This window comes from Chenopodium quinoa, unplaced genomic scaffold (assembly GCF_001683475.1).
Source record: "Chenopodium quinoa cultivar QQ74 unplaced genomic scaffold, ASM168347v1, whole genome shotgun sequence".
Classification (NCBI taxonomy): Eukaryota; Viridiplantae; Streptophyta; class Magnoliopsida; order Caryophyllales; family Amaranthaceae; genus Chenopodium; species Chenopodium quinoa.
Window position 1 is genome coordinate 2,992,364 of NW_018744582.1, and position 22,636 is coordinate 3,014,999.

A 22,636-nucleotide genomic window follows, 5' to 3' on the forward strand; every position below is an offset into this window, starting at 1 on the left:
AACACTGACCGAGTAACCCCTATAACACTCACGAAGTAACACTCATGATGTGGTCAACCACATATAAGAATTTGTGAAAACCTAAAATAAATAGTATATTTAATTTTAAATAACGACTAATATTCAATGCTAAGAAAATCTTAAATTTAGTTTAATTTTAGAGAAAATAAATATGTAAATTAAATTCTAAATAACGGCTAATATTTAATGCTAAAATTCCCATTTATTTATTTTGAGTCTAGAGAAGCTAGAAAAGAGTTTAAGCAACCTAATGTAGATAAGTGTTCGATAGATCCACATACAAGCAAAGGGTGTTGCATATTAAAATCAATTAGTTACTGTAAAAAAAATCCTTCTACCTTATAAAATGACTTTATCTCAATTTCTCCGATGTCTATATTAAACTAAGCTATGAATATTTTCCTTAAAAATATTACATCATGTTGCTTTTACACTGAATATTTATTTTGTTTATATAATTTAACCGCTCCTTTTTATTCAACTTTCATCAATTGGAGGGCCCCAAAATTGAGGCAATATATGCTCACTCAAAAATAAAATGTTGGACCGAGTATCCCATTGGGTAATAAATAATTGTCTTGTTAGAGTCAATGCCAAAGTTTTTCCAAGAAATAAATAAATAAAATAAAATAAAAGAAGTAACAGAATAATTGCCAATTGGGTTTCATAACTACTTCATCACTTTCGTATAGTTTCATCTTTCATCCACCCATCCCTTTCTAGCTAGGGTTTATCGTACATTGTAATTATATTTTAGGCCTAAATGTTAGATTGGGACATGCCCTCTTCTGCCCTAACAACAACACGTCAACACACAAATGTGTCTCTATTTTTAAAGATCCGGTTTTAGTTTGATACCCCATTTGCATGTGCACATTATTAAAATACAAAGAATTCGTTGAGTAATTATTTTACGATAAAAACTATTTATAATTTATAGAATTAATATTTATTGATCAAAATTTATTTTTATAATCCACTAATTTCATATGTTATTTTTTATTTTAAAGTTATTAATTGATTTTAATGATTAATTATTAATGGATGGTTGCATATTATGATGTCATGTGTTCCCTTTATGTTCCCTATTTTTCTTTTTCCATTAGATATAAAAATTACAACCCTTCTCCTATTCTTCTTTCCTTATACCTTTTCAATGTACACTCTTCTAATTATTTTTCTTCCACTTTAAGTAAATGAAGCTGTTTTACCCAAAACTAAAAAAAAAAAATATCGTAATAATAAAACTTTTTTGTTCAAATTTCCCAATTTATTATCGAATTAGATATTTTTACAAAAGAAAATCATTATAAACTAAAATTACATCATTGCATTATTTGTAATTTTTTTATTTAGTCCATAAAGTTATATTTTATTAACTAAAATTGATTTCCAATGAATATTATTTTTTAAGGGAAAGAATACATACTCCGTACATGGTATATATGGATTGGGAAAAATGTCTACATTTCAGTGGAAAGAATTGGCTTGTAGATTCGATTCAGATTGGAAGTACTCATATTTTTTTGGATTAAAATGGGATTTAATAATTTTAGATTCCAAAGTCTATACATCAATCCTGTGTTTTAATTTGAAGGGTATATAAAGTCTCTGAATTACAAGGCTCTATCATGTATGTGTACATTATCTTCACTTAATTTAGGGGAAAAATCAGATAAGAGTTAATAAGTTTGGATAAAATAAATTAGAAAAAATAAATTCTACGGAGTACTAAATTAGATACGTTCAAATGAACTATAAATCAAAATCACGTGAACATATATGACTTTCATAATTTTAAATTCCAACTTATGAAATTTGACATTGGTGGAAAAATATTACATAGTACAAAGTAAGAAAAATACTCTAATGCATGAACGAAAAATTTAGATTTATGAGTATCTATGCTATTTCTTACAGCTATTTGTCAAATCATTATTAATACGACAGTAATAATTTAATTGAGTTCATTGTCTTTATTAAGGGTGGAAAATTCTTTAATTGGCTTAAGTTACATACATGTCTTCGATATAGTATTTCTAACCTACATATATCTTTTTGAAATATTGATAAGTAGATTATTAAGTTTAATTGTTTCAAGTATTCAAAACCATGATATTTCAAACTAGAAAGATTTATTGGATTTGCCAAACCCCAATTCGGTCCATCCAATTAATGAAAAACCCAAACACTAATGAAATAAGTAAAATTTTCGATTTTATAATTTTTTGTTTTTGTTAAAATAAGGGAAAAAAAAAAAAGCTAAATTACCTTGTTAAAAATCTGAAATTTTGTTTATACTTTTCATAGTATGTGATTCCTTTCTTCACGGATGTACTGATACAATCATTATAAATAGAACATGCTAAACATAACGTAAGTATGCACAATGAACATAGCAAAAACTAACCAACTTCTATTACAATATTTTTTTAATACTTCTTTTGGAGGAGAACAAATCATGGATAACACTACCCTAGCAATGGTACTTACAATTTGGTTCATTGCTTTTCATTTCATTAAAATATTATTTACTAGCCAAACTTCCAAACTTCTTCCTCCAGGTCCTAAACCACTTCCAATAATCGGCAACATTCTTGAAGTTGGTGACAAACCTCACCAGTCATTTGCTAATCTCGCCAAGATTCACGGCCCTCTAATATCCCTACGTCTAGGCAGTGTCACAACTATTGTTGTGTCATCGGCTGAAATAGCCAAAGAAATATTCTTAAAAAAAGACTACCCTCTTTCTAATCGTACTGTTCCTAATTCTGTCACTGCTGGTGACCACCACAAACTCACCATGTCATGGTTGCCTGTCTCCCCTAAGTGGCGGAATTTTAGAAAGATCACGGCTGTTCATTTACTTTCTCCTCAAAGACTTGATACTTGCCAAAGCCTTAGGCATGCCAAGGTACAACAACTTTTTCAATATGTACAAGAATGTGCACAAAAAGGGCAAGCCGTTGATATTGGCAAGGCTGCATTTACTACTTCCCTCAATTTGTTATCAAAACTATTCTTTTCGGTCGAATTAGCCCACCATAAATCCCAAACATCTCAACAATTCAAAGAACTTATATGGAATATTATGGAAGATATTGGCAAGCCTAATTATGCTGATTATTTTCCAATCTTAGGATGTGTCGATCCTTCGGGTATTCGACGGCGGTTAGCTTCTAGTTTTGACAAGTTAATTGCTGTTTTTCAAAGTATAATCACTCAAAGGCTTGGTAGTGAAGCTTCAAGTACAGCAACAACAAAGACTGATGATGTGCTTGACGTTCTTCTCGACCTCTACAAACAGAAGGAGCTTAGCATGGGCGAGATTAACCATCTTCTAGTCGCAAGTTAATTTTATTTATCCATCAATTACGGTGCAATATGTTATAAATAATTTTTTACAAGCAATAATTGAATATATAATATACGTTTTGTTTGTGTAGGGGCCTAGGGGGAGATTCGAGATATTAATGTAGATAGAATATCATATTAGACCAGCTCTTAGATTCACATCAAATATTTTAACAAATTAAGCTAATTACTACAATTATCAAGCATCTACTAATTCGAAATATTTTTAAATCTAATAAAAATGAGCTTGTGCATGGCATAACGTGATTTTTCAAGAAACACAAAATTACATTATAACGATTCATTGGTTGGATATGTGACAAATATATATACCACATTTATTTATTGGACCATGACACAAATCACAATAGATCAAATTTTAAACTACACTTTTTACTCTTTCCATCTCAAATAATTGTCTTACTATACAATGCTTTGCAACAAAAACAGGAAACAGTAAAAATTAGTCACTTTCAAGTTTGCATGTTAAATTTTAATAAAGAAAATTGAAGGTATAAAGAAGAGAAAAAGTAGTATGAGAACATTAATACAATTGTGAGAGTAAGATTTTGATGTAGTTAAATGAAAAAAACAAAATAATAAGAGAATTTAGAACGCAACCGGTGCATGCACAATAAAACAAGAAAATTCCGTTAAGAACAGTTAAATGATTGATAAGAACATTATTTTATAAGATAAAGAAAGTATACATTGTTAATATATACAAAATACATTCTAGCTAAAAGTGGCAAATACAAATATAATAACTTAAAAAAGCGATATCTGTGATTAAGAGAGTGTTAGACCTCACATATTCTACAAAAATGAAGGGTGCAAATGATTAGACCCCACAAATATCTACAAAGAAATTAATTAAATAAAATTCATTGATTAGGTTAAGATTATTATAAAGCTGTTAAATTAATTGCCAACTTGTTTTGGTTTTTTGCTTAAGTATAATTTTTTGAATGACAAGATATATTTGATGCCGAAACTGACACTACATCAAGTACTTTTGAATGGGCAATGGCAAAGTTAATTCGGAATCCTAAAATGATGGACAAAGCTCAAGAAGAAATTGAGCAAGTCTTGGGCAAGGATAGACAAATTCAAGAATCAGACATTATTAAGCTACCTTACTTACAAGCCATTATCAAAGAAACATTGCGACTACACCCACCAACCGTATTTCTCTTGCCTCGTAAAGCTAATTGTGATGTTGAACTATTTGGCTATGTTGTGCCAAAGGATGCACAAATACTTGTTAATTTATGGGCTATCGGAAGAGATCCTCAAGCATGGGAAAATCCCGACATATTTTCACCGGAGAGGTTTATGGGATCTGAAATTGATGTTAAAGGAAGAGATTTTGGACTGATACCTTTTGGAGCTGGAAGGAGGATATGCCCCGGAATGAATCTGGCTATTAGAATGTTAACTTTGATGTTAGCGACTCTACTTCAATTTTTCAATTGGAAGCTTGAAGAAGGTGTGGATCCAAAAGATTTGGACATGGATGAGAAATTTGGGATTGCTTTACAAAAGACTAAGCCTCTTCAAATCATTCCAGTCCTAAAGTATTGATTATAATATCTTGTATTTTGTGTTAGTCGCCTTTTCTTGTTACAAGTTTTAATTACTTCATAATCATTGTGTTTACTGTTTATTTGTTATATTGTATGTTCAATCAATAAAATGTTGCCAATTGTTAGCTAACTTCTGTGATAAATGCAAATTTGAAGTAGACAAGTATTTCAAACCCTGGTATATGAAATTTGCAATTAGCATGCATTTAGATTCAGATTGGGCTTTGAACTATGCGTAATCTTCATTATGGGCCTACTATTGGACCTCATGTCCCTAAGCTTGCTTCAACTACAAGCCTATATTTGGGCCAATCCATCAATATAGCCCAATCTCCAAACACTTTGCGATATAGCCCAGTTAATGTAAACTGGGCTTAAAGAGTTTGAACGGTCTTGAAGCCTTATTAAGCCTCATGCCCAATTCAAGTAAATCAGGATTTGAACGTGTGTTCTAAAGAATGAACCTACGAAGTATTAAAATTTGGTTCTCACCCAAAAAAAAAAAAACCTTCTTGTAAAGAAACAAGCTAAGTAACTCTCTCGCCTAACTGGCTAATTACACCAGTATTTAATTGGGCATGCAGTATTTAATTTTTCTGTAAATACTTCTTGTAATTCTGTGCCTTAATATTATATGGAATACCACATACTAGTATTTTTTATGCTCCCCCAAGATCAGGATGAAACTAAAGTGCCTGACAAAATCTTGAAACAAGAGGTAATGCGGTATTAACTTGACTCTATGTACAATCAAGTGTATAAATACACCTATCATATTATTTTTGATGACCTTATCTCACTCATAGAGTTCGAGCTACTTAATTGAATAAGATGAAAAAAGCATTTTCAGCATTGGTTAGGTGTCTATTTATATTGATGTTCAAAGTTCTTTGTTCAATAAGTTTAGTGGTTATATGTAAATGTTTAGAAGACTAGGGTGGCTAACACACACATATTTAGCCATGTCGGGAGCTCTTTTGATTTGACCTTATGTTACAACTTTAGTTGTTGACATCATTTAATGAGGGAAAATACGTAGATTATACGAGTGAATGATATTGATATGATCTAACATATACCAACGCTTTAAAATGATTAACTACTTTGTACTTGTATTACTTATAGCAATTCATCATATACACATTTTTTTCGCGTTGTAGCAATTATTAATACTCATATTTTATATAGTTTAGTGAAGAAACCATTCCTATCTTCATATTCTTCAATGCACAACTCCTTAGTGAATGAGTAGTTGAAGAAGATTGATAAAAAGATATGCAATTTATGCGTACACCAACTCGGAATCTGTTTTTGTACTAGCACCCCAGGCACAAGAAGTAATTTCTCAATAATAATCAAAAACTATCATAATTTTATAATGGTCCAACTACACATATTAATATGCTTTGAAGTTCAGTACCAATTAATTTTACTCAAACAACCTTGCACGGCACTTCATTCATGTTCAAATTTAAGTTGCCTTAAATTTGTACTAATTTTAGCATAATGGTCTCTTGCATATTTTTTTAAATTTCTTAATCTTTGTCTTAATTCTGAAATTTCATATTTTTCTATATTGAGGTGTTAAATGAAAATAGATTTTCTATTTCTATTTCTAAAATTTCTATGTTATGCTTAGCAGTGATTAAGGAGGTAGCGTCCATCCAACTAATGTAACGTTGGTTTTTATAGCTCATATGAAGTTTAATAACTTTTTTTTTAAAATAACATTATGGAGGAGACCAACTCTTCTGCTATTCTTTAAGTCAAATTTTGTGGACCGTGCATTTAAAAGCGAGGATAAAAATTAAGAAATCCTCAACCTTAAGAACCTTAAGTCAAGAGAATTCGACCTCACAACATCAATGTTATGAAGTGAGATTTGAACCAATTACACCAATCTTTAGTAGTAGTAGGTACTAGTTGCTTAACAATTCACATATATATGATTCAACAATATAATAAAAATTGCTTCCTCTATTAAGTATTATAAGAGATGGTTATAGGAGACAGATAAGAACTTTATTAAAAAAGGTTACGCCGGGAATAGGAAAAGATTATGTAGTGTGTAATTGTGTATATTATTATTTGGATATTTCATCTATTTACATAATTATCTAATCTCTTTCTCAAATTATATGTCATGAGATTGTGGTGCGAGTACAGAAACAGAGCAACTATTCTACTTGCTGTTGAACTAAAGGATATATAGATACTTGACTTAACGAGCATAAAAAATTCTTAAAAGAAACACTTAAACAGTAAAATATGACTTTCATGACAACTTGACAAGAAGTTGTCTTTCCTTTTTCTTTTCTAGATTCAGTTTTACTATGCAAATATCTAGATCCAATACATCGGAAGTTTCTTAAGTTGATGATTATAGTCTTAAGGACTGGATAGTAGATATTAGACTAATTCATTAATTAGCATACCTCAAAACTAGGGTGAAGAAATAAAATTAAAGAAGTGCTTTTTATGGTCTTTGATCTATTTCACGTCTTTGACCATTAATATATTTGCTGATTATGAATTTTTTTTATAAATATACTTGAAACAATTGGATAAAATCACACATGATATAATTTATTTCTCATATAGCATACAAACTACAAAATGCAATTAGAATTTTTATACTTTGACTACACACAAGAATAGTATATGAGAAGGGGGAAAAAAAAAAAAGAGGGAAATTAATTAAAGGAGTATAAACATTCATTAACACATTACTTGTAAGGGTTTAATGAGCACCATAAAGAGTAATACATTCCATAATCTCAAGTAAAAAAGGGTATACGGTAGCAAGAAAACTACCCGAACAAACCCTTTACTAAATTAAAAACTCAGCCAAAAAACAAGCTAAGCTATTAATCAAAGCTAAATTGGGAGTAATTAATTAAAAACACTCAATATTATGATGTACAAATATTATATTTCATCTCCCAAATAAACCCCTTAATTAAACCATAAATTTATTGCATAAAGTAACACCCTTATTAGCTTGTTGCTTCTTAAACCCAAAGCACATAATTGAACCAAGACCTCCCACATTTCGTTCCTCCTCTTCTTCACCAAAAAATGGAGACTTTTCTCTAGGGTTGCCAAATGAGAAGCTTCTCCTATGAGACTTGTTACACTTCCCTCGAGGCGATGATCGTGGGGACGATGAGCTCGTAGATGAGGTAGACCACGATAAGGGGCTCGAGTAAGAGTTACAGGACGATAATGATAAAGACAACGATGATGTAGGAGTAACATGAGAGGAGCGACTCCTACTACTACGACTAAACGAGGAAATAAAAGCACGAAATATTTTGTTATATTTCGTGCTTTTTTTATTACAAGACGATCCTCGTAACGAGTACGAAGGTGGGGGTGTTAGGGGAGGGACAATATTGTCATTTTTGCTAAAAATAGGATGTTTAGGGGTACCTGGTTGTGATTCCCACATAAAAGGTATAGTTGCACCTGTTGCACCATAATATACCCTAAAAGAAGTTTCACCTGTTTCTAAACTTTGCTTATTTTCTTTGGACGAAAATACCCTTGCCATAGGAAATGGCTCCATTTTTAGGAATTCTTGAGCTTTCTCTCTCTACTATCTTTCTCTCTCTAGATCTGAATCTTGGTTTTGAATGAAATAGTGGAGAAATATTTATTTTTGAAAGGTTTTAAATAGAAGAGGGGAGCCTACCTTCAAGGGCCTAACACATGGAAGTAGGTTTATATATATAAAAATAATATATTAATAAATGTATGTGAGGGTTTATTGCATTAATTATTTGGCTCGGAATAAATAGGCACTGATCCATTTATGCATTTAATAAAATCCTTTAATTTTAGATATGTGTATATATTTTTTTGGTCCGAATTTAATTTTAGATATATAGTGAGATCTCTATATTTTAAATAATTCCTGTGATGATTTTTTTTTTAAAAAAGTTTTGGATGTATTGCTTATAGGAGTAATAAAAAATTATTTGGAATTTTTGATGAATAATAAAATTTTTAGTTGCTAATTATAATACGTTATTAGATTTTATTATATCTTATTATGAATCATATTTTCAGTTATTTGTACAAGGTTAAACTAGGAGTGATGTGTGTGTATCACGAATTTTGGGTAGTATTATACTGTGCACGTGGCTCCAAAAAATGTTTTAGGTACATGTAAATGAGAATTTGTATAGTTTAATGAACAAACAATGTACAAGTCCATTTTATCGCATTAGTACTATAGAATTTGTGATTCAACTATCATTACGGAGCATCACCATTTGCATCAGTCGATCACAACACTAAATTTCTAATTAGCCTTAGTTAACATCACAATTGTAGTTTAGTCCCGTTGGTGTTAGTTTGTTACATTCATAAATTTATAAGAACAATATCTCATGTCCGTCTCACTTAATACTTGTTGAATTCAACTCGACTAACAACGCGGCCATAGTGACAACATAGGAAGGTAGCACGTCTAGCACAAAATTAGTTATGTTGAACGAAGGTACCAAAACAAATGAGTGGGGGTTATCCGAACTAAATTGATGAAGGTGTAATGGTGAGAAGATGGGGCTATGCGGTTAATGGTTGTTGATATTGTGGTTACAATAAATGACAAAAAAAACAATATAAAAATTGTTGGATCACAAAATATTTATACAAGTACGTACTAAAGTAGCTAGGCATAAAAGCATTTGATGATGCATAAACTAATCTATAAACGGTCTGCAGTTGTATAGTTCCCACATGCATGTATGCAGTTTTTTGCAGATTTCGGCAACTATTCTCATCCGTTTTCCTTTTCTTATGGATCTATTTTATGGTTTTTTGTACAAGTTTTATGATCATAGTTTAACCTGAAATTCACTGCTATTTAATTCTTGCATTTTCGGTTGTAATGTCGTGATGTATTCGTGATGCGATCGAGTTTGTGTGTCCAATTTGATAATTCGAGTTTCTAAATTTTGCTATATTAGACCTAATGATGACGGGTTTATTAAATTATACATCTTCTTATTATCAAACAGAAATAATAACAACCGGTCTTTTGTTAATATAAGTAGTATGAGTGTAGATAATAATAAAAGTTTAGATAAATTTAGATAATTTAATTTCGGATAAAATTAGCTGAATCAAACAAAACTTAATTTGTTATTGCATTCAAATGGCCAATTCGTTTCTCATTGGTAATTTGATATAAGCATTTTCCGTTATCACATTTGTATCAATTTATGCAAGTTTAATCCCATATTGGTTGTAAGCTGAAAGTGTGACGCGTCACCCCTATACAATACAATACGAGCAGTCCCTAGCTAACGCAACTTAGGTAGATCATATGGATGATTGCAATAGAATAACAAATTATCTTGACTTTCCTCAGTGAGTTGCTTAGGAGAGTGTTTCTTAAGCTCAGTTAATAGCAAATAAACTGCCATTTTCAAAGTCTCTTGTCTTGAATCATGAATGTGTTCCTTAAGGAAAAACGCTCTCACGGCACCTATGCATTTAAATTTTTAAGTACGTACGACTGCAGGCGTCAATAAACAACGACAACAACAACAATTTTAAACTAAGACAAAATAAAATAATTGTAACAAAAAAATCTGGTTTATTTAATTAAACTTACCAAAATCAAGTTTGCATGCAGTTCATGAGGCTATGAATAATAATAATGTCCAACAACCTCACCAATCTCAATGGATTATGGACCTCAGTTGAAGTTTCTGGGCCTACAAAAATTAATCCAATTGATAGCCACTGTTCACCATATTTGTACGTACATGTAATTTATTTTAGGGCATAATAAGTTTTGGAAAAAGATGGTGTAACGTTTTCCCCTTTAAAAAATCACTTTCAATTCATTAATTTATTATATGGTTAGACCATATTGTATTTCAACTAACATTTTTTTTTTTTTTTTTTTTTTTTTTTTTTTTTTGTATGGTTAGACCCTATTGTATGTCAAACAGCAATATTTGTTTTTTGGGAGGATGAGATAGCTTACAAGAATAGTACTTTCCACAAGTTATTATAATATGCATGTTGAATACTTTCATGTAATAGCTTAGTCACAAAGGTGGAAACAAATTTGATTATGCTATAGGTTGAGCAGCGCATAATTTCCTTAAAAAAAATATTCATCCAAATTAGATTAGACAATACCGATCCAAGATAAAATGGACCAATGAACAAATTTAAAAAGAACGTCTATTTAATTAGATGATTAAATGTGGCATTGAAACCTAACAATTTACAATTATATATGTAGTTATATTATATAACTACATATATAATGGTCCAGTTTTAGACCGGTGTACAACCTAACTTATATATATCTTCACTCCTCAGGCATCAATTGTCAATTGTACAATATCCTTCGTCTAATCCTTGAGAATCATTAAAATTAAAGAAAATAATGTGTTTAGCACCATACTATGTATCGCATATTTATGGCCTTTATATTTCAAAATAATTAAAACAATGACGTATAAGTTATTATCACATTTAATGTATCCAATAAATATTCTTGTATAATTTCATTAAATAGATAATACTTATAATTTCCAAATGCATGACATATACCAAGTGCTAAATACTCAAAAACTAATTATATGTACTCCGTAGCATTAAGCATTATGTATGTCCTCACTAGTCACTATAGGACCCTGATATTATTTTCAATAATAAATATTGCATGAGTAAATTTATTCTGTTGGACGTTGGTGTGGTTATGAACAATCAACAAAGACTCTGTATTACAACTAAGATCGAATCTAAAAACTCACTAACGAAACAATTTTTTTTCTTTTCCTTGATCTTTTATTCTAATCCATAATTAATTCAACTCTGAATATCTCATTTTGCATTAATGTTCTTTATTTCCATCAAAAACACGCAAATCTGTCCTCAAATACCAATTATAAATCTCTATTCAATCATCATAACTTTCAGTGTATTCAATAATTAGTACTAATTGATACACGTAGAAAATTATAGAAGCCTCAATTTCAATTGCTATATAATTTCAAGTACTTTCACGTTAAAATTTGTATGGTATTTGGATGATTAGATTTTTAAACTTTCATTTTAGTTTTTACGATTGTCCGTTGTTTTTACTTTTCACAAACACTTCAACATTTGATTGAAGAGAATTTTTGAAAAAAAATGTTTTTCTACGACCGATAAATGAAAAAGAAATTACAACAAGATTATTATATATCATTCAATCATTTTAGGACTATTGAATATGTTCACATCACTCTTATATATCCTACAAACATAATATCGTTTAATTTAAATCACCATAAATTAGTAACACGGTATCATCATCAATACGATACCATTAACAAGAACAAAATTTGAACCCTCCAAAGAGCCACACGCATAGTTTCTTCTTCAATCATATAGTCGTACCAAGTACCAATATGATTGCTAGGTTAGTACATTAGTCTCAACAATAATTGTACGAAGCTACTATTTATGCCACCACTATAACTCACGAACTTCAATACGTGGAAGGTTGTGCGAGTGCGCGGATCAAAAGGGAATGAAATGTGCAATTTGCGAACTTTACCTACTAAATTATTGTACGGGGATTGATGTTAACAATTGGCAAATTTCACCTACAAAACTACATTAATTAAGTCATGTTGGCCAAATAATTTCCTTGCATTAGTTTTGGAAAGCATTATCTTTGTTTACACGTTGATTATATAATGTACACCCGCATATAATTGGTTTGAGCTCGGTATAGATTGTAAATTTAATTAATTAATAAAACGTCATACAATATATACAAAAGAAATTTGGATCCAAGCATCCAACTAATACGTAACAATTAAATCTAATCATTTACAGTACACAATGATCAAAAGATTCAAAACTACTACACATGCATAGCTGAATAGATCATTGTAGCAAATTAGTAGCACATATTATAGGAATATACAACATTTTCGAATATCATTTCACTAAATTGAATGTAGTTGTACTGTTATTTCGTATAGTTTTTTATTAACAAAACATATCATGATAATCCTCCTAGGGATGATGGACTACTAATAACGAACAACTTCAAAAAAAAAATAGAGACGTACAATAACAAAGTACACTCATTTTATACTTAAATTTAATTTGTTGAATTCAAACTTTTAAAAACTAGATTAACCAACAAGGAGGGTAGAAAATCATTTTGTAAATGTGATATAATTTATTTTTTTTGTTAATGAATCAATTTATTTTATATAAAAAAGTCTATATTAGTCTAATTTACTCTGAAACAACCAAAGAATTGAAACTAAGAAGTGAGAACCAACAAGAGGGAGAGAAAGGGACAGTAGCGGATCCAAAAATTCGAAAAATAATTATAATTAACTATTCAATTAGCTAAAATTTGTCAAGTATTTTCTTTAGTTTATCTAGTAACCATTAATTAATTAATTAATTTGATGGCCTGATTTATTTGGTTTCAATTGATGACTCTTTAAGTAATCTTAATCTAATCCACCGTATGATAATGCGAATATTAAGGAACAAGTGTACATGGATCACATGCTTCTTCATGTTGAGCTCTTCTATGCTCCTTATCAGCTTCTTGTCTTCCTTATTTCTAGTAATCAGTCCTTGTCTTCCTAATCATTTTTTTCATACTTTTGAAAGATAGCATAAAAGATGAGTAAGTATTGTATGTGGCTAGCCATACGGTGCGGCTACATTAATTTATTAGAATAATCTTTATTTATATATATGAGTAATTCTATTTATTCATAAGAGTAACTTTATTTTGTCCATTAAAGTAACTCCAATTCATTATATGAATAATATCAACTAATTTATAAATAGGTAACCTCATTTGTTCATTCAAGTAACTTCTATTTTTTGTATTAAAAATAGAAAGAATGATTTCACTTATGTAAGAGAGTAACCCCTTTTTTTCATTTAAGTAACCCACGTACGTTAAGGTAGCCTTATTTGCTCATCACCGTAACCCACTATTAGTTATTTAATTGCCTTATATGTGAAGTGGCTAGGGGTGAAAGTTCGGTATTCGGTTTGGATTACACCCCAAACCGAATCCAAACCGAATTATTTCGGTTTCGGATTTTTGAAACCGAATCCAAACCGAATTTGGATTCAATCCAATCCAATCCAAACCGAAATAATTCGGTTTTGAGAATTAAATCCAATCCAAACCGAAATAATTCGGTTTTGAGAATTAAATCCAATCCAAACCGAATTTTTATGGGCTGCTGTATTAGGCCTTAAAATCTGGGCTTTTTATTGGGCATATAATTTTGGGCCTTTTAAGGCCTAAATTTTGTACCTGTTCCTGAACAAAATTAAAGCATAAATTTTAACATACAACTTTCACAAGTCACAACCATATGCCATACTGCCATAGTAACTAAATTGTCCAGCCATACTGCCATAGACCATAGTAATTAAATACACTTACACATTGTCCACATTGAGACATAAGAACTTAACAAGTCTTAAAACTATCAAAACAGTCCACATGATGAATTGATAATAAAACAGACAAACAGTCCACAAATGAACTAGTTCAACCAACAGGGCAGCTTCATTCTTAGGCTCTTGGCAGAAACTTCAAGTCTTCAATCAATAGGGCAGCTTCATTCTTGGCAGCTAACTCTCAATCAAGCTCAACCAAGTCCGGGTTTTGACCACCAATTGTCATATTCCTCAAGTCTAATAACATTAAAAAAAAATAAACAAGTTACATAATATATATGAAATAATGAAAAAAAATAACATGATAATTGTTGTTTTATGTTACCTTCTTCAAGATCTTCAACTTCTTGTAAACACTCTTCTATATTAGGAAAGGGAGAAGAACGTAGCCAATTTTGAGCACAAACAAGTCCTTCAACGACCCTTGGAGTTAAGGAGCTCCTAAATGGGTCTAGAACCCTACCACCAGTGCTGAATGCACTCTCAGAGGCTACTGTTGAGATAGAGACAGCAAGTATATCACGGGCCATTCTTCCAATTGTTGGAAACCTAGCACTATTAAACTTCCACCACCCCAAAATATCAAAATTTTCACATTCCTCCTCCGTTTCCTCTTCTAAATATTTGTCTAACTCAATTTTTGCTTCTCCATCTTTCTCACACTTATGTTTCTTATACTTACTTTTCAATACCTGAAGCTTCTTTTGTTTGGGAGAAAATTGGGAACTGTCCATACTTGAGGACACTTCCTCCCTAATCACATCACCAGAAGAACCACGATACTCCTCATACAATGCATTCAAAGACTCTTTCAAATTATTCACCAAAACAAATGCATGCTTAGAATCATAAATTTCAATTAACATCCACTCAACATAATCTAACTTATAACGAGGATCAAGCACAACAGCAATAAAAATCAGCATGTTTATTTTCTCCGGATCACCCCAATATTTGTCATATTTCTCCTTCATTTTAGTAGCCATAAGACACATCTCCACATCATCATTTGTCATCAAATCTTTCAAAAGGACAGCAACACTCACCAATTCATGGAAAAATAAATTGGAAGTCACATGCAAAGACCCAGAGACACGCAACGTAAGATCATAAAAGACTTGTAAAAATTCAGAAAACCTTCTGACTGTTTCCCAATCCTCAGAAGTAGGGCAGCCCTTCCCCTCCCTCTCATTTAACTCAATCACATAATGAGGGTCCTCCTCAGAGTACCTCTCAAAAGCATACTCAAACACCAAAGCAGCATCCAACATTAAAAAGGTGGAATTCCACCTAGTAGGCACATCAAGGCACAACAACTTTTTAGAGTTGATTTTTTCTTCCACAACACATTTTTTAAACCTTACCAACCTAGAAGGGGATTGTTTGATGAATCTTACAGCTTGTCTCACACGAGTAATAGACTCATTAACAATTTTCAAGCCATCAGACACAACCAAATTCACAATATGAGCAACACAACGCATATGAAGGAACCGACCCTTAAGAACCCCAGCTTTCCAACCATTTATTTTCCTTCTCATATATCCTATTGCGGTATCATTTGAGCTAGCATTATCAACAGTTATGCAAAATACTTTCTCAAGTTCCCAATCAAGCAAACATTTCTCAATTTCTTTCCCAATTTCCTCCCCCTTATGACTTGATATAGGACAAAAATTCAGAATACGTTTTTGCAAATTCCAGTCATTATCAACAAAGTGAACAGTCAAGCACATGTAATTAATTTGCTGAATAGATGTCCATGTATCGGTTGTTAATGAAACCCTTGAGTTACAATTTTTTAATACCAATTTCAGCTTTCTTTTTTGAGTTAAAAAAGTTTCATAACAATCTTTAGCCACAGTAATTCTGGAAGGGACATGAAATCTAGGCTCCATTACATTACAAAATTTTTTAAAGCCTACTCCCTCAACAAACTTAAAAGGCAATTCATCAACTATAACCATCTCAGATAAAGCTTTTCTAATTACAGTTGGATCATATTTCACATAAGACAATCCACTAGTACAACCACTTTCAATTTTATTGCTTTTGAAAGACAACAAACTTTGTTTTGATTCTTTAGGAGTATTATAGGGGTACTTACGACATCTATTTATATGAGCCCACAATGGACTAGTGCCATTTCTCTTTGTACCACACTTGTATCTCATACCACAGTACTTGCAACGTGCTTCCATTCCAGTGTGTGTTTCTTCCTTGATAAAGTGCTCCCAAACCTCGGAACGATCCTTCATTCTCTTCCTCTTGGGTTTGGATTTTTCATTGTCAGATTCATGCTCCTCAATAGGGACATTCCCTTCAACATTATCCATATTTGTGGACATTCTGATAATCTGATTTAAAACAGAAAAAAGAACTCACTCAATAACCAACAATTTTTATGCAAATCTATGAAAAACAATCAATCTATCACCAGTTCGAGCATAATACAATTCGAGCATAATACAATTTCGAGCATAATACAATTCGAGCATAATAACTATTCAAAGAAAACAATCTATCACCAGTTCGAAAATAACAAAGAAAACATGCAATTCGAGCATAATACTATAATAGAACAACATATATTCTGAACTCTGAAGGAATATCATCAATTCGAGCATAATACAATTCGAGCATAATAACTATTCAAAGAAAACAATCTATCACCAGTTCGAAAATAACAAAGAAAACATGCAATTCGAGCATAATACTATAATAGAACAACATATATTCTGAACTCTGAAGGAATATCATCAATTCGAGCATAATACAATTCGAGCATAATAACTATTCAAAGAAAACAATCTATCACCAGTTCGAAAATAACAAAGAAAACATGCAATTCGAGCAGGAAAAGAGAAGTGCAAGTGAAATCTGAAATTCAAAAATAACAAAGAAAACATGCAATTCGAGCAGGAAAAGAGAAGTGCAAGTGAAATCTGAAATTCAAAATAACAAAGAAAACATGCAATTCGAGCAGGAAAAGAGAAGTGAAATATGAAATATTGAAATTAAAGCATACCGGAACACTCGAACAGGTGGTCAGCGGCGGCCGGCGTTGGAACACTCGAACGGAACACAGGTGGTGAGAGGGAGAGATGAGGGAAAATCTAGGGTTTTAGTGAGGGAAAGAGATCAGAAACGAAAGAGAAGTGAAATATGAAATATTGAAATTAAAGCATACCGCCATACCGGAACACTCGAACAGGTGGTCAGCGGCGGCCGGCGTTGGAACACTCGAACGGAACACAGCCACAGGTGGTAAGTAGGAAAGCAGGAAGTAGTGAGGTGGTGGATTGGTGGTGGTGGACGAACGGAGTGACTGAGTGAGGTGGTGAGAGGGAGAGATGAGGGAAAATCTAGGGTTTTACTTTTAGTGAGGGAAAGACCGAAAGAGATCAGAAACGGCTGAGATTCTGAGAAATGGGCTTATAAATTTAGGGTTTGAGTATATATACGTAGGAAAATGGGCTGAGAAATGGGGCTTATACATTTCGGTTCGGTGTTCGGTTTTCGGTTTTTAAAATCCCAAAACCGAATCCAAACCGATATAATTCGGTTTTCATTTTCTCAAACCGATCCAAACCGAAAACCGAACAAAACCGAACCGAATTGCTTATTCGGTTCGGTTTGGTTCGGTTTTCGGTTTTTATCCAAACTACTTTCACCCCTAGAAGTGGCCACACCATGTGGCTAGTCACATATAAGAATTTGTGATAAAAAATAGTATAACACATACTCTCTCCTTTTTTTTCCTATCTCCGAAAAAATAGAATTTTGTAATAAAATCTGTGGAGTTATTTTTTTCCTAGCTTAGTAAAGTAAAATAATGACATAATAATGTAAGGATAAAGTTTAGTTAAATACTCCATATTATGAATTTTGTTTTTTGAAAGTCACCATAGAATGACATAATTATGTAGGGATATCTTAGCTTGCTCTAAACAATTACATCACTTGTCTTTCAACTGTTTCTTACGAAGTATAAGGCAAAGTCGATTATTTCTCTTCCCCTTCATGGATCCAATTATTCCACATTTACACTATAACATGTACGAACTAGTAGACTTCATACGTTAATGGACTACTTTAAATTTATACTATTTGTCATACATTACTTGTACATTATAATATTATTATTTTTCACGCTCCACACACAAACTCTCAAATAAAATAATTATGTGTAAAATCAAGTAGTATTATGATTATTTAACATCAGTTGAAACATTAAGCGACGGTTAATATATATATAATGAACTACTATAAAGCAGTGGTTTACCAACTTAGGGCAATATACTAAATGAAGAATAATAGTCTTGGTATTCGTACACATTATTTATAATTTTGGCTCTTAAAGTTCATTATTTTCTCTATTTGTTGATTGGTTTTATACTTTTTAATGTAGTCAAAGACCAATCACATGCTTCTATGTTGAGCTCTTTTTTTGTTTTTGGTTTTTTTTTTTTTTTTTTTTTTTTTTTTTGGACAATCTATGTTGAGCTCTTCTATCCTCTTCGCTTCCTCACCAATCACTATCTTTATTCTTTCTTTTTTTAAAAAAATAAAAAATAAGTTAAGGACATTAATCACCATTTCTCAATTTTTTTTTTTTTATTATTAAAGAGGTTAGGCAATCGAGTTGTGCTATTTGAGGCCCAAAACACATTGAACTGTACTCTTATCAAATGAAAGAAATCGAGTTGTTTGAGGCCCAAAATACATTTGATTGGGCTCTTGTATCATTAATGTGCATTCCACATCATTTCCAGTGTTATTGCCCTATGATGTGGCCCGGTTAATTAAATTGTACAAATTGTACACGACTACACGAGCTACTCTCTGCTATTGTACAAATCACCTTTTATTTATTTATTTAATTTATTTATTATTTTTTTTATTTTTATTTTTAACTCCACACGTAGATTCACTATGATTGTCAATATATAACTTTGAACATTAATCCTCCCTCGTCTCCTGATAAATCGAATAGGAGATTTTACTCCGTAGTAATTATTTTTTTGGTGTTTTATCCGCTCTATTTTTTGGGCTAATTTGGATTCAAGAATCAGATTTGGGTAGTTAGGTTCCATTCTCCTCCCAATTATTGTTGTGGGGGATCGAACACGCGATCTTCCCTATCAAGTATAACCCCAATCACCACTACACCAACAGCAAATTGGTTACTCCGTAGTAATTATTCACTCTATCTTTATTTGTTTGTCCCATTTTTTTTTTTATTTATTATTTTTTTTAAGGATGCTCTGATCTTCAAAGATCGTCACATACCAAAAAATGTCTATAGAGATTATAACTTTACTCTACAAAATTTAATAGTCTCACCACTTTTCTCTCTCATTGATAGCACTAAATAAAAAATTTTGATTTAGTAAAAATAAAGTTATTGGGCAAACAGTTAGAGAGGGAGATACAGAGTCGGAGTAGTAATTAGTTGGATAATATGTCTTAACTACCATAAAATAAAAGCGAGGAAAATACTCCTAAAAGACATTACATGCACTCATTTCCAATGTCTAAGAAGCATAATTGCTGATGTTACCGCATAACTAAAAACTCACATGATTTCATATCTTTTCATTTTCAACCACCAATATCATCATTTCATGCATTGCTATCATTATTATTCATTTTTCACTAGGTTTCACGAAGAAGGTAAATTTTACAATCACTAATCCTTTTAATTGAAATGGTACGAATGTACGATGCAATGTTTGGTGCTTATAAAATTTACTGGCTGGTTTATTGGTTTAATTTAAGCCATTTATCAGTACTCGATAGATATGGCCCTTATGGGCTACCGGTGCATCATGGACGTATATATGTTATTATGTTGATCTGATTGCAATGGTTTTCCTCCATGGCTCCATCCCGGCCACCTAATAATACGATCGCCATTGAGTCAAGGTCCTTATAAACGTCATGTTTATAAATTACAAAATACTTCTTTCGTCTTTTAAAGATTGTCTTATTTGACTTTTTGGTCTCTAGAGAAATATTTACAAAACAAAACTCTCTAACTCCATGTGTGCATAAAAGTTTGATATTCTAAAAGTAGAAACTGAAATGAATTTAATAAGCAAAGGTCTACTGCTCACATGATTATATAATGACTTATTATAAATTAAAATATTGTCTTATTTGACTTTTTGGTCTCTAGAGAAATATTTACAAAACAAAACTCTCGTACTCCATGTGTGCATAATAGTTTCATATTCTAAAAGTAGAAACTGAAATGAATTTAATAAGCAAAGGTCTATTGTTCGCATGATTATATAATGACTTATTATAAAGTAGCGAGCCAGGATTCACGATCAAAGCTTTTGAAGTATGACCCTTAAAGACGTGACAAATGACAATTAGGGATGAATAGAGTATTCCGTGTTTTATATATTTTGATTATAGTATTTTTCATTCTCTTTAAAGTTCTAGTATATCTATAGGTTGACTCACTAATCACTAATTTAGTAATTCACTGTATATAGTCTATAGAGATAAGATAGATATTGCACCAAGGTACGGCTAAAACATTACTTTACCAAAGGGTGGGTGGCAAGTCTGATTGCCTTATTGGCATGCATGTTATAAAAGCATAACCTTTTTTATTTAAAATAAAATTATTCCATTTATTTGAATACAAACTTTAAATGCTAGTGAAGAATATGGAGAAAAATAAATAAAATCTTTGTTCCACAAATCACGCATGTATTAGAGGGTTATCTCGCGCTTTTAGAGGTCCCCTATTTACTGTGCTTTGCTCCGGCCCTCATCATTTAAACTCAATAAAGATAATGTTACGCAACTATCTAACCTTTTAAAAACTAAAGGGAAAAAAAATTGCATTTGCAAAAGATGCGTATTCCTTAGCTTGTCTTCACTTGGAGATGCTTCAAGGTGATTTATGATCCAAACAAGAGGAGGAGAACCTTCATCTTAAATCCCAGGTATACGCCATTTATTATGAGTTTGAGAATCAGTCTACAATGAATACATAACCAAAAAATATCTCTTGAGTACACCTCTAGATGTATTTGCGTACAAGATAAAAATCATACAACAAAAGGGAAATCGAGGGAAGAATAAACTATTTTATACCAAAAATAAAGTAATATAATTTATTAACTAGCGAAAAATAGGTTAATCGTGAACTACATTACCATTAAAACATTATGATAGTCATATTTCAAATGACTACTATAAAATTTTCAGATATGACTGGTTTTTTTTACATCAGATAACTAACCTCATTCACGTAATATTACCCTTGAACTATTATAACTTGTAAGGCTCGCCAAAAACATGACCTTTCACAAAGAAAGGTAAAGAAAATGGTAAAAATTCATCTCTTTTTCTAGGAAGAGCTTTAATAAATATATCCTTTAGAAAACTTTTAGTCACACATCCTTTTATTTATCGTTTGAAGAAATTCAACTTGCATTCTTTTTGACTGTCTTTTGTTTGGCATAAAATGTAGTATATAATTAAAGGTATTTCTATCTCCACCTACGTACATTTTGATTCCCTCTAATTGTTCAATATGCGTATAATCAATTATTAAATATAATACTCAAAAAGTATAGTACTTTTTTGTGGATCATAAGTTTAATATCATTCATCTATACAAGACAAATATATGAATATATGATTGAAATTCAGTATATCTTGATATAATGTTAATCTCTCCTAGCTTAACGTTAATCTACTTTAGCTATAGTATTATTATTAACTTATTACCTTATTCTGATCTTAAATTTCTCGATTCAAGTAACACTGCACCTTTGAGAAATGAAAGTTATTATCTGTTGAACATAATGAGTACTCCGTAATACAAAGTAATTATTTGTAGCTAATAACTAATAAAGATAGATCGAGCTACTTATTAATTGACCCGGTTGACTTAATCAATTAAATGCAGAAGATTTGCACATAATTCTCCCCCTTCCCCCCCTCTCCCCTTGGATGGTTAGACCCTGCACAAACGGTATCGAATTACATTAATTAGCGGTGTGATTGTAGGCATTAAATGTGTACGAGACCAAAATAGGACTCCATGCTCCCAAAATACTAACTTTCATAATATATAACATAACATATTTCTTTGTTTGAACATAAAGGAGGGTGGAAGTGGGTCAGTGGGGACCCGACCCATTAACGCAAAAAATCACCTTTCGCTAACAATCATG

General features: G+C 31.4%; 2 protein-coding genes across 2 annotated transcripts; one reads left to right on the forward strand and one right to left on the reverse strand.

The window, feature by feature from the left end:
• Positions 1-2,467: 2,467 nt before the first annotated feature.
• On the forward strand, positions 2,468-5,010 carry LOC110699385 (cytochrome P450 76AD1-like). Its single transcript, XM_021876908.1, has 2 exons — positions 2,468-3,367; positions 4,351-5,010. The coding sequence occupies exons 1-2, from the start codon at positions 2,483-2,485 to the stop codon at positions 4,957-4,959; spliced, it is 1,494 nt and encodes a 497-aa protein (XP_021732600.1). The 5' UTR covers positions 2,468-2,482; the 3' UTR covers positions 4,960-5,010.
• Positions 5,011-7,700: 2,690 nt separating this feature from the next.
• Positions 7,701-8,648, reverse strand: LOC110699470. Its single transcript, XM_021876970.1, has one exon. It carries the CDS (start codon positions 8,527-8,529, stop codon positions 7,921-7,923), a length of 609 nt encoding a protein of 202 aa, XP_021732662.1. The 5' UTR covers positions 8,530-8,648; the 3' UTR covers positions 7,701-7,920.
• Between the last annotated feature and the right edge of the window lie 13,988 nt (positions 8,649-22,636).

Excerpts from the sequence above, each read along its gene's own strand:
- LOC110699470 (XM_021876970.1), bottom strand. The coding sequence starts at position 8,529 with ATGGAGCCATTTCCTATGGCAAGGGTATTTTCGTCCAAAGAAAATAAG.
- LOC110699385 (XM_021876908.1), top strand. The coding sequence starts at position 2,483 with ATGGATAACACTACCCTAGCAATGGTACTTACAATTTGGTTCATTGCT. Across the intron at positions 3,368-4,350 it reads AGATTAACCATCTTCTAGTC|GATATATTTGATGCCGAAAC; the intron begins GCAAGTTAATTT and ends TTTGAATGACAA.